The sequence below is a fragment of the Lytechinus variegatus genome, chromosome 3, assembly GCF_018143015.1.
Source record: "Lytechinus variegatus isolate NC3 chromosome 3, Lvar_3.0, whole genome shotgun sequence".
In the NCBI taxonomy this organism is placed as follows: domain Eukaryota; kingdom Metazoa; phylum Echinodermata; class Echinoidea; order Temnopleuroida; family Toxopneustidae; genus Lytechinus; species Lytechinus variegatus.
In genome coordinates, this window is record NC_054742.1 from 2,148,412 (window position 1) to 2,162,027 (window position 13,616).

Here is a 13,616-nt window from a genome sequence, read left to right on the forward strand (position 1 = left end):
TTTTATCCTTAAAGAACATTTTCCAGTCTTCTGTAAATTCATGCATAACATTGCTCTTTAAAACACCCACAGGAAGTGAAAGTCCAAAGGATATAGGCATGTGAACTTTCTTTCAGGAGATGGAGTCTTGAAATATTCTGTTGTACAAATACTGTGATAAATGGAAGTGTAATGTTATCTTCTATTTTGCTGAAATAGGGTGCTGAAACAAATCTCTTGGTTTAAATGCTTTTTAGCTCATCCGGCCCGAAGGGCAAGATGAGCTTATGCCTTGGCGTGGCGTCCGTCTTCTGTCGTCCGTCCACAATTTCAAAATGCTACTACTTCACCATTTCAAGTCCGATTTCAATTCTGTTTGCTTTATATGATAGCACTAGGTGGGGGATTCAAAACTTCTACACAGAATTTTGAAATAATTAAATATGCTAATTTATGCGCATTTTTTTCAAAATTCACAAAAAATGCTTCTTTATTTGTTGACAGATTTTGATTTTTTTTGCTTTCATCTGGTAGACCTTCATGAGGTTCACCAAACTTCAACACAGAATTTTGAAATTTTGACCAGAACAATTTTTATGCTAATTTTTGCAAAATTAATTTATGCAAATTTTGAAAAATTCACATAAAATGCTTCTTCTTCTTTAATTGTTGACCGATTTTTACTTTTTTTCTTCTTCCATTTTGTAGAACTTTATGAGGTTCACCAAACTTCTACACAGAATTACAAATAAATGTTTTTTCTTCTTCATTTGTTGATCAATTTCAATTTTGTTTGCTTTATATAATAGCTTGAGGTGGTGATACAAATTTCAACATAGAATTTTGAAACTCATAAAATATGCTAATTTATTCATATATTTTCAAACTCACAAAAATTACTTATTTATTTGTTGATTGACTTTGGTTATTTTTGTTCCATCTGAGAGCTTCATTAGCTTCACCAAGGTTCTACACAGAGTTAAAAAACTTTGACTAGATACTTATTAATACTTAATTCATATGAAATTTATTCATAGATCACAAAAAAATGCTTCTATGTCATTTCTTCATCAATTTCAATTCAATATCCTCAATTTATGTCACCAATATAATTCAATACAGTGTCAATTGGGCTGAAATTAAAATTGTGTTCAATTTTGTTGCGAGATGCCGGATGAGCTCCACAGCATTGATTTGCTAGTTAGAATATATCCTCATCCATGCTCTGAGGCCTGATGCATGACACATGATTCTACAAATTGAATGTTTGCCATTATTGTTAAATATTATGACATCATCTTTGAGCAGCCAATAAAGATAAAGACTTTGAAAGAGGTTACTATCAATGGTATTTATGGAATATGGTTATGTCATGCGTTCATGTTTTGCTCTCTCTCTGAATGTACTTTACCACCCTTTACTTTAGCTTTAGGAACAAGTACATCCAAGGTATGAAGGTTGACATTGAGTTCACCTTCAGTCGATTCCCAATTCGCAATCAACATCAAGCTGTAGAGTCAGCAACAGTAGAGGGCAGGCTTAGTGATGCATTATTTCCGGGTACAGGGAGCAAAGTTGGAACCAAAGGACAGTTTTCAAAGATTCCAGAACTTCAGTAAGTGAATTGATTCTTTGTTTAGGGAATTGACATGTGTTTTTGTCTCACCTGCGAAGCAAAGTGAGACTATAGGCGCCGCTTTTCCGACGGCGACGGCGGCGGTGACGGCGGCGGTGACGGCGGCGGCGGCGGCGTCAACATCAAATCTTAACCTGAGGTTAAGTTTTTGAAATGATGTCATAACTTAGAAAGTATATGGACCTAGTTAATAAAACTTGGCCATAAGTTTAATCAAGTATTACTGAACATCCTATTAGAGTTTCATGTCACATGACCAAGGTCAAAGGTCATTTAGGGTCAATGAACTTAGACCATGTTGGAGGAATCAACATCGAAATCTTAACCTGAGGTTAAGTTTTTGAAATGTCATCATAACTTAGAAAATATATGGACCTAGTTCATGAAACTTGGACATAAGGTTAATCAAGTATCACTGAACATCCTGCATGAGTTTCACGTCACATGACCAAGGTCAAAGGTCATTTAGGGTCAATGAACTTTGGCCGAATTGGGGATATCTGTTGAATTCCCATCATAACTTTGAAAGTTTATGGATCTGATTCATGAAACTTGGACATAATAGTAATCAAGCATCACTGAAAATTTTGTGCAAGTTTCAGGTCTCATGATTAAGGTCAAAGGTCATTTTGGGTCAATGAACTTTGGCCGAATCGGGGGTATCTGTTGAATTACCATCATAACTTTGAAAGTTTATTGGTCTAGTTCATTAAACTTGGACATTAGAGTAATCAAGTATCACTGAACATCCTGTGCGCGTTTCAGGTCACATGACCAAGGTCAAAGGTCAATGAACTTTGGCCGAATTGGGTGTATCTGTTGAATTACCATCATAACTTTGAAAGTTTATGGATCTGATTCATGAAACTTGTACATAAGAGTAATCAAGTATCACTGAACATCCTGTTCGAGTTTCAGGTCAAATGATCAAGGTCAAAGGTCATGTAAGGTCAATGAACTTTGGCCATGTTGGGGTTTTTTGTTGAATAACCATCATATCTCTGTAAGTTTATTGGTCTATTCATAAAAAAAGGGAAATAAGAGTAACCATGTATCACTGAACATCTTGTGCGAGTTAGAGTAGTATTCAAAGTGAGCACTGCTGCTATATTGAACCGCGTGATGCAGGTGAGACGGCCAGAGGCATTCCACTTGTTAGTATGTTTATGTTGGATTTTTGGTGTTTTGTTTTTCTATAATTGTGGTTGGTTCAGGTTTGAGATATAGATTTGATATAAAAAGAGATGTTTGTTCCATGCATCAGAATTGAAATGATCACTTAAAGTTTTGAAATTCTACTGAAAATGCAGGATCCTTTTGGGTTACTGCATGGTAATTTCTCGTTAAATACCTATTTTAGGTGGTTTCCCTGGCTGCCAGCTCTAAGCTGCGATATTGGAGTTTCCTTCTTTATAGTCATATCCAGTTGTGCAATCAATACCTCAAATATTTTGCAGGGCTTTCAAAAGGACCCTCTTTGACCAGAAGTTATCTAAGAACATGGAACAGGTCCAGGCTGTTCATCAGATTGTGACAGGAACCGCTAGACCTGCCCCGTACCTGGTCTTTGGACCTCCGGGTACAGGGAAGACTGTCACCATTGTAGAAGCTGCCAAGCAGGTAAGTCTGAAGGAACTCCTTTCCTTCTACTTCCCTCAAGACTTTCTCCTTCCCTGAAGACTTCTCCTTCTGTGAAGACTTCTTCCCTGTGGACTTCATCTTCCCCTAAGACTTCTATTTCCTTGAAGACTATTCCTTCTGTGAAGACTTCTTCCTTAGAGACTCCACCTATCCCAAAGACTTCTATTTCCCTGATGACTTTTCCTTCTGTGAAGACATCTTCCCTGAAGACTTCTCCTTCCATGAAGACTTCATGACTCTGGGATGGTGAATCTGAGAGTCACCTTCATTCTGTTGAGTGATGTGCAATTTAATTTTTTTTTTCAAGTTGTTTTAGGATCCTAAATGTAGTGTAATCCCCCACAGAGAAGATGGATTAGTATAATTGATGTTTGATTACTGGTAAACTTCATGATATTTCTCAGGTCTACCACTTGTTACCAGAGAGCAGAATCCTGGTTAGTGCACCCTCTAACAGTGCAGCTGATTTAGTGGCTGTTCGTCTGCTCAATAAAGGAACACCTATTGCTAAGACTCATCTTATGAGACTATATGCCCCAAGCAGACCACTCATCTCTATCGATCCTGTTCTTAAGGTGAGTCATATAAGGGGAAATTTTTAAATGACAGATTGGTCTACCATCACTTCATAACTAATCATTATGTGGTCTCATCCCACACGGTCTAACACTAGTTCACCTACAACCAGTACGTCTCTTAACCATTCAATCTCATTTCCACTAAGCCTATTTACTATTTTGTGTAAATTCTTGTCTAATATCCACTTGGTCGAGTACAACATAGTCTATATTGACATGTGAAATGTTTGTGAATTTTATTTTGATGAAGGAACAAAGGATAAGTAGAGAAAGTTGAAATTAGACCAAATGGGCATTAATGCTAAATAACAATTAGACTTCAGGTATTAGACAAAGTGTTATGTAGACCAAATGACAATTAGACAAAATTTATGTATGCATATGGAAGTGAAAATATTAGATTTTTTATGAGTTGAAAGGTGACAGGTCATTACAAACACTGAAATATATTATTTTTGTGATATTTGAACAACTATTTGAGGGATCAACTCCAAACTTGGCTCATGTTTGCATATAGAATTGATAATGATCTGATTAGATTTGTGGGCCATGAGGTCATATGTCTTAGGGTGCAGAGGCCATATATCTCAAAACACCTGAAAATATAACCAGCAGGAATATAAAAAATAAGGAGCATATGTTGAGTAGGAAGTGAACAATATATTACTGTCTATAACTAATGTTGATTCTGTATGTCACCTACCACATTTTATCTTGGTAATTGTACAGGCAGAGTTTACAGATGTGAGAAAATTGTGACAAGAAATGGTTCTAAAACTTTATCTTTCCTGTTTCTATTCATCAAAACTACATTTACTGAAACCACCATCAATTAACATAGATTCTTTTGTAGATTATAAGGGTAATATATATATATGTATTTTAGTTTTAGGTTGAATTGCCCTTTGTTCATTTTGATTTTTTTTTGTAATTGTATGATCATTAAATGTTTTGTATTTTCATAGGAGAAGAAATGTTGTAACCTAGGAGCTTATGATCTGTATGTACCCACTAAAGATGAGATCATGACAAAGAGAATTGTAGTAACAACTCTTGTCACTGCAGGAAGGTTAGTGGGAATCTAACTTACATATATTGTATCTGCTATTATTGTCCTGTACATATATTTTGTTTAAAGACAGGGGTCCCTATATTTGTAGGAGCTAGTAAGTCTGTGACTGCCGTGACATAGAATAGTTTACCCCAGCAAAAACACAAATAGAATAAAACATTTTTGGTGCCCCCCAAATCATTTCTATTCCAATTGCTAACAAGTAACTTCTATGTAAAAGCTAGTGAGATTTTAGAAAATAATGACTAGAATTTCACTTTTTTTTAGTTTTAGATTAAAAATGATTAGTAGTTTTAGTTCTTTAATTTTTTTGTTTTACTCCATTCTAATAAAATGTACATCCATTAATTAATTTTTTGGTTGGTTTTACAAACTCTTTAACCTCTGTTACAGGTCTGCTGTAGCAAAACTGATATTTCCCAAAGTGATGCTCAATCGCTTATATTGATTATTTCTTTTATTGGGGGGCAATTTAGTTGAAATAAGCAAAAAATAAAATCCTTTTCAGAAGACTGATAATTTTTTTCCCAGAGAGAGATATCCTTGGTAGATGGTGTTTTAATTTTCATGGAGTGTACTAAGGCAGAAATTGTCTTCTTTAGCATGTTTTCTTTCGCAGTAAGAGGATACATAAAAACAAACTAGATGTTTCTGCTACTGAATCAAAGTTTAACAAGAAATCTTTCTTCTGGGGAAATAAGGCAACACATCACATATGATAGGCTTTTGTTATACAATTAAACAAATTTACTGAATACTTCATCTCTTGTTCTCATTAAGAAATAATGCCATTAAACCTTCAATGTGTATGTGCCTCTGTCTCAGGGAACACTTTTATTGAATCAAGATTTCATACTGGATGTTATTTCTTATACATGTTACTTTAGTGACATTTATGCACATATATAACTTATTAGAGTAGCAGTGCACATGTCCTGTGTTTATTCTACCATAGAGAGATACAAGAGATAATAGGAAGGTGTATACTTCTGTGAATGCTTGGTTTCTAATTCGAAATATATTTTCATATAATATGTTTTTACAGAAATTAAACTAATATTCATTAAACTCTCCCATTTCTTTTTCAGAATTGCACTGGCCCAGTTTCCTGATAATTTCTTCACCCATGTATTCATTGATGAGGCTGGTCATGCCACCGAACCAGAAGCTCTGATTGCTTTGGCTGGAGTGATGAACCTTGATAACCCTAAAGGAGGTCAGGTCATCTTAGCTGGTGACCCTCGACAGCTTGGACCTGTGCTGAGGTCACCACTAGCCATTGAGAATGGTCTTGGTAAGTTGGTCTAGAATTTTTCTTTGCTTAATCATTAATATATTACTGGGCTATTTTGAGCATCTCTCTAGTGCGTAATCCAGTCTTTCGAATAAGTGATGAAAATCAACAAGTTTGTTACCTGCAAATAAACTTCAAAACTGTCAAGAACAAGAAACATGTGAATGAAATATGAACATGTCCATGGACAGTTTTGTGGGAAATGAGATGTAGGCTTAAGGCCATCTTTTCAAATGATATTAGGACCTTTACTGATGAATAAATAAATTCCAAGTTGTACCATATCTGCATTAAAGAATAAAGAAACCTTGTCTTTTCTTTATATTTTCATTTTCCTATTGACTGAGCAGCACTGTCATATCTGGAGAGACTAATGACCCAGTGTCCAGCCTACAGCCGGAAAGATGATGCAGGAGCAACAAATACACACTATGATCAGCGAATCTTGACCAAACTACTCCAGAACTACCGCTCTCATCCGGACATTCTCAAGCTCCCCAATGAGATGTTCTATGACAAAGAGCTCAAGGTCTTTGCAGATGAGCTGGTCAGAGAATCATTTTGCAGGTGGGATGAGCTGCCTAAACAGGTGAGAGGAGTGAGGTTTATATTTGAGCTTGGGATAATGAGTATTTAGTTAGGCCACTGTTAGGTAATTTATATTACTTGAAAAGTAGCCCATGGTTATTATCGACCAGTAGAATATTAATGCAGAAATTTTGAAATTGCCTAGAGATATTATGCCAGTGCTTTTTCCTTTTAAAAGACAAACATTGTTCCCCCCCCCTGAACTTGTGAAAGTTTAGATTTGTTACTGGAAATGTTCACAAAATTTACCAAATGTATGCTAAAAATCCTTAAATTTCACTTTACAGAATGCAAAAGCACCCCAGTGATTTAAGCTTGGTTTCTTCGCTCCTTCACTTTTGAGTGTTTTCAAAAACTACTTCTGTTTTCAAAAACAATTGACGCATTCTCCCACACCCTTGCTAGAAATTTCTGCATATGGCCACGACTTAATATTCATGTCTCTTTTTTAAGGAATAAAAGATATTAGAAAAACTTTTCTAATCTCTGTACCATTGTTTTTGCTATGATCCTTCAAGAATTTCCATGTTGAAGAATTTTGATTAACTTTTCACGTCAGGGATTCCCTATCATCTTCCACGGTGTTGAAGGTCAAGATGAGAGGGAGGAGCAGAGTCCATCATTCTTCAACAAGTCTGAAGTTGAGATTGTAGTAGACTATGTCAAGAAGGTGATGGAAAAGAGAGGAGGGCAGAAGATCAAACAGGAAGACATTGGTGTGATTTCTCCTTACAGGAAACAGGTAAGAGAATTAAGATGTTTAGATCATAGTGATTGAGATTGTAGTAGATTAAGTGAAGACGGTGATTTAGAAGGGATCGGGGCACAAGATAACAAGAGGGCATTGGTGTTATCTCAATGTACAGGAAAAGGAAAAAAATATTGATATTTGCTACGAATTGTTTATTGTGTGTGTCTACGTTTTCAGCAGGAGCCATACTCATTTAGTTTAACGTAGTGTGTCCTGTTTATGGAGGATGATGTGAAATAATGTATTATAGTAATATATCGGGCTACTTCTGTTTCAATTTGACATTTTTTCTGAAAATTGGAATGTTAAAATGTAAAGAGTTGTCAGAGAATTTGCACCTGTTGGAAGACTGAACAACTTCCAGTGACCAAATCTGTATTACAAATTTAGAATTATGGAACAATGAATAATATAAGCTGTGTTTCATTTCACCCTGTTCAGGTAGAAAAGCTGCGTCAGGTTCTAAAGAAGCGCCGCTTTGATGACATCAAGGTTGGGTCAGTAGAGGAGTTTCAAGGGCAGGAGAGAATGGTCATCATCATCTCAACTGTTCGTAGCACCAAGGCAGAGTACATTGAAATGGATATTGACTTCAAACTAGGATTTTTGAAGAACCCTAAGGTACAAAGCTATAGTGTTATCTCAAATCTATGAGTAATAAATTCCTTCCCAATTATTTTAACTAATTTCCAAATTTTTTAAAGGGGGGGGGGTGGTGAGACATTTTTTTCTATCTCCTCTTATGTTTATTATTCACTTTTCAAATTAATTTTTTTTTCAATTCTAAGAACTGTCTCTTTTATTGAGTTGTTTTCTTTATTTTTAATTAATGTTTTAACTTGTATTTCACATATGTATCTTGGTTTCAGAGATTCAATGTGGCAGTGACCAGAGCCAAAGCCCTTCTTGTAATTGTGGGAAACCCCTTCATGCTCAGTAAAGATGAACACTGGAACCAGTAAGTACACCTAGATTCCCATGGCAATGATAATCAAGTTCAACAAAATGAACAAAAGCCCCATCTTTCCTGTCATGCAGCTCAACAATTTGGACCAAAAAAATAAAATTCCTTTTAATCAGATCAGGTCATGTCTGCCTAAATTTACTTCACACCAATCACATCTTCTAGTTTTGTTTGATAACTTTGAGAGTCATTGGGAAATTACAAATACATGACATGAAAGCCGTGAAAAATCATACACATACATGTATATACTGTGCCCTTTTAGTTCCGTCAGAATCTTTATTTCATGTTAATGAAGTTGTATTATCATGCAAATCTATTACGAATTTAAAATTGCATGCAAACGTAAAATCTCCCTTTTCACAACTGTTGATCATATTCTTTTTCAGTTCCTATTTATCAATTTCTATTCTATTTATTGCAATTCAAAAATTAAAAATTGTAAATTTGTTCTATTTTTTATTTTCTTATTCTATGAAGTTTGGAGATTATGAGTATCAAATATAAATCTGGTACTACTCAGTGGCTGCTGGGCCCACAGTCAATTTGACAAAATGAATTTTCAGAGGATCCTTTTTCTGATTTCTATCTGAAACAATAAAATATAGGTCATTATTATTGAATTAAAAAGTGAAAATTAGATAAAAAATTCCTAAACTGTAATAAGTTTCATACCTTTTTTACATTGAGGTTTTCTATAATTTTTCACATTTTGATTGAACTTTGAATTAACCTTTATTTGAGGGTTCTCAACAAAAAAAGAAGAAAATGTGTGACAATTCTGAGTCAAGAGACTGAAAGAATATGAAAGGGGTAAAACTGACATGGGGCCTGTCTTACAAAAAGTTGTGATTGATCTGATCAATCTCAACTATGGAAAGCCAGCAACGTCAACATATTAAATGCCTGATTGTTCAAAAAAAATTCTAGATATGAATGTATATCCTTAAATTTATTGATTTCTCAAGAATTTGGTGTGTTCTCCTTTGTTTACAAAGGACATTTTGCAAATTTCCTGTAGAAAAAATTATGACACTGATGGATTTCCATAGTGTTACAATTGATTGGATCAATCATAACTCTTTGTAAGACGGGACTCAGATGATTAAAAGAATGGGCAACAAATACGACTGAAAACAAAAAATATGAAAGGTGCATGACTGACCGTAAGACCTGAAAAAAATGTTTTATTTGGTATTACCTTAGAGTAATATATTTTTTTTGGTTTATGTCTGATTCCTATTATTTTTCTTTCTTATATCACTTCACAAAGTGATCAAGCCATGATAATTTTAGAATATTAAAACTTTCATGTGAAGTAAAAACAAACCATTTCAGGAAGATCATATGAATAGGGGGTTAGATGTAAATATTTTGTTGACACTCATGAAATTGCCAAGTTATATAAATAGTTGACACATATTTTTTTTTGTAGAATGTTGAAGTTCTGCATAGAGAATGGAGGCTACAGAGGATGTACTTACAATGCTGAGGAGAATGATGTAGACACCATCATTGAACTCTTGAAGAAGGTTCATCTCGGAAGTGTTCCTACAGGTATTAATAAATGTTACTTGATTGAATGTTTAGAGAGAGAAAAAAGATGATGGAGGCAAAGAGACAGACTCAGAGAGATATGGAGAGAGAAAAACAGAAAGAGACTCAAAGTCCATTTTTACTGTAAACATTTAGTGCCTCTCATTGAATTGTTTTAATTGTATTGCTTTTACAGTGTACAATACAATCTATATTTTCTTGATACTGCCCCCTGATTTTTTTCCAGGAATATTGATCTTTTTGCTACTGGATTAAAAAAAAGAAATCGCATGGATATATTTATATTTGTAGTGTTCGCCAAATTACTCTATTTTTTTTCTTCTCATGGTTAGTTAAATATGATTACTATTTTAAAAAGGATTTACAGAGGAGAAAAACAATATTTTTTCTTTTCATTGCAGTAGAGGAAGTGGAAGAGGAGCTTGGATTCAGTCATGTCGCTCAGCAGAATGACCCTGAATGGAGAGGTGAAGACTAGGTCAAGAGGTCATCTCCATAGCAACAAGCCAAAGAACCATTCTTGTCCATGCGCTATGGTCGAATAAGGAGAGATGAAGTAAAGAACCAACAGGATGTGTAACAAACCAGTCTCTGTCATCTATTTTCAGATCATTGATGATTTCTATTTGGGCCAGACTGGAGGAATAAGCTCAGATAGGAAATTGATGACATTGATGTGTAAAAACTTTGATATAACATTAATTAATATCATTGTAAATAATGCTGATGGTGAGCATAGTTGAAGGGAATTAAATAAAGTGTTGCACAATCGGGCAGCTGTGTTTTAGCAAACCAATAGACTGGGGGATAACTACGTAGACGTTGGGGAGTGTCTATGCATTCTATGTATGTATGGAAGACCGATAGATTCTAATAAACAGGTAAAAGTCACTATTTCAGTGCAATATTTTCTGGAAATAGGTCATGATCCTGGACCAAATGTGCCAAAACGATATGGGAAAATAGTAATAACTTCTTGAGAAAATATTTCTGATTATCTTTCACTCGTCATGTTGCAAGATTCACCAACCCTAAACTGTAGATGGCATAGTTCCTGATTAAGCTCAACAAGATTTTTTCACATTACTCACAGATTTACCTCTTCAGCAGTAATAGATTCTTCAAGATGAGACAGGACAAGTAAAACTGCAATTTATACTGGTAGGCAGTTGTTGAAGAAATTAGATAATAGGATAAGGTAGCATGCCCATGGTATCGTCAAATAATCAAGATGGCCAGAGCATTCTGGTTTTTAAACAGATCAATGTATTCTATACATGTATAGTATCAATGGACCATCTTTTTTTAATCCTGCAGATAAGATATTTTTAATATGACAATATCATAATGGAATTTTATTAATAAATGAAGCAACCATGTAGTTATAGTTACTGGGTCATTTAAATTTGTATGAATATTTCAATAAGGTACAGCTTTGCTGGGAATTGTTTTTATGAATACTGTATATAGAAAATCAAGCATTCAATTCATTTCATTCCATATGCAGTTTGTTATGTGCCATTAATCAATAAATACATTAGTAGTAGGATATAGATCATTTTAGAGTCAATATCATAATTCAAATTCAATTAAACCACTTGGTAGGATATTTTTATGAATGTTTTTATTCACAACTCTTGCCAGTTGACTAGGTGTGCAGTTTGATATACTTCCTAAATAGTTACATAATCATCTTGCGGTGAAAACTTTTTCATGATTTTAACTTTTTTACAATTTTACTCTGCATATTAATGAATAAGTTATTCACATTCCATGTCCTTTTTATACTCTATGATGATACAATGTGTCATATACAAACCATATGCTCTTTAATTCTGCCCTTTTTGTCTTGCTGATATTCTGAAGAGATTGATTGTAATACGTATAGAATAATGAAAGAAATTATTGAAAGAGGTTTGGTGAAAATCCACCAAAGAGCAAAGTTATTTATGTGTAACATTGAAAATGGTTGGAACTGAGTTTTTAATAAGTCATCCAACACAATGTATGATACACATCACCATGAACCGTTAAAAAATGAAAATTATTGAATTCATTTTGCAGTTTCTTGCATGTGATATAACAAAACCATAACTTTGGAAGTTCAGAACTCTGTGTTGGACAATGAATGTATATTCCTTTGGATTTTTATAATCTTCAATGATATGTTTTCCCCATATCTGTGCTTATATCAAAACATACTTTTCTGTATATGTGAAATTAGAGAGATTTGAGTCAGATTTGTATTTAACCCGTTAGAATAATGGCCATCATGGTTAAGATGTATGTATGAAGGCAGAACATTTTTTCAGATTTCAAGTAATTAATTTTAAATCTGTATCATTCTTATTTTTTTAATACTTATTTCATCAATTCAGTCTGGCTTTAAATAGCATTGTGCTCTTTATGATATTGTTAATATGTTGGACATTAATAAGTGCTTTTAGTTCGAAATCAAGATCAATGTTTTAACAATGTTTTAGCGAAATAACTTTGTAGACACTTATGTATAAACCTCTTGAGTGAAAAATTGAATTGTTTTGTCAAGTCCTGCAATAAGAGAGTACACATTAACAGCAAAATTACAAAATTAAAGTTTTAGATTTCATAGGAGGTATTTTTTATACCATCTTAAGAGGGTTTTGATTTTAAAATATTTTAATTTTAGGTTCAGAGTTTGTACAGAAATATATTATTTAAAGAAATGCAATGATTAAATCTCTAAAACAAAGCCACAAGTCTTGTGTTTGAGCATGGGATGGAATGTCTCCCCACACACCAACTTTTACATTTCTGCCATGAAAGTTGAGAAAATAGGTGGAAGGGCACATTGTACATTATTGACTGAAGTCAGTTTCACAATTGTTAATATTAATGTTACAGGGCTCAGCTCATATCACTCATGGTGTTTACCAAACAGCTGTTATTCCTAAGGGAAATACCCCGATTGGACTGTTATGTAGTAATTGTTTTGTACCCATTCATACACATACTGAGCCTTATCATTTTCAGATGTTAATATTTTCAAATAACTACAGTATATAAATGAATTCATAGTTTTCATGCATAGTGCATACTATATAGAAATAAAAAACTTTTAAAATACAATTTGTGATTGTGCATTAATTTATGAGATTTATATATCGTCACACAGTGATATAAAGCATAATTATTGGCAAACGTGCTTCAAAATGGCTGATTTTGTGGACAACTCTCCATTTGTTTTGTACACAAATTTTCAGATTTTCCCCTTTATTTTACATATTTCACATTATCTTCTCCTGACCTTGACATATGTGCTGTGAATTATATTTTCCCATGACATATTTTGTGCTCAGAAGGGGGCAAGATGCATTTTGAAAGATGAGAAAAATAAAAAAATTTGTATACAAAACAAATGGAGAGTTGTCCACAAATTTAGCCATTTTGAAGCACGTTTGCCAATTTGAAGATCTCGATGGAAAGTACAAGACTTTTCAAACTCCCATAACTTGCTTATTTCATAACCGATTTTGATGAAACTTTTTCTAAATTGTTCCTTTCATTTTACTCTTTC

General features: G+C 33.9%; 1 protein-coding gene across 8 annotated transcripts in view; it reads left to right on the plus strand.

The window, feature by feature from the left end:
* LOC121409969 (putative helicase MOV-10) overlaps positions 1-13,168 on the plus strand; it is a 28,496-nt gene extending 15,328 nt beyond the window's left edge. For all 8 annotated transcript variants that reach the window (XM_041601767.1, XM_041601766.1, XM_041601763.1 and 5 more), the window contains exons 11-21: positions 1,406-1,594; positions 3,073-3,235; positions 3,661-3,831; positions 4,800-4,903; positions 5,995-6,200; positions 6,551-6,789; positions 7,348-7,530; positions 7,981-8,160; positions 8,409-8,497; positions 9,939-10,060; positions 10,462-13,168. In XM_041601767.1, coding sequence (XP_041457701.1) covers positions 1,406-1,594; positions 3,073-3,235; positions 3,661-3,831; positions 4,800-4,903; positions 5,995-6,200; positions 6,551-6,789; positions 7,348-7,530; positions 7,981-8,160; positions 8,409-8,497; positions 9,939-10,060; positions 10,462-10,538 — 1,723 coding nt within the window. In that variant the 3' untranslated portion in view covers positions 10,539-13,168. The remainder of the gene's footprint in view (positions 1-1,405; positions 1,595-3,072; positions 3,236-3,660; positions 3,832-4,799; positions 4,904-5,994; positions 6,201-6,550; positions 6,790-7,347; positions 7,531-7,980; positions 8,161-8,408; positions 8,498-9,938; positions 10,061-10,461) is intronic.
* The last annotated feature ends 448 nt before the right edge of the window (positions 13,169-13,616 follow it).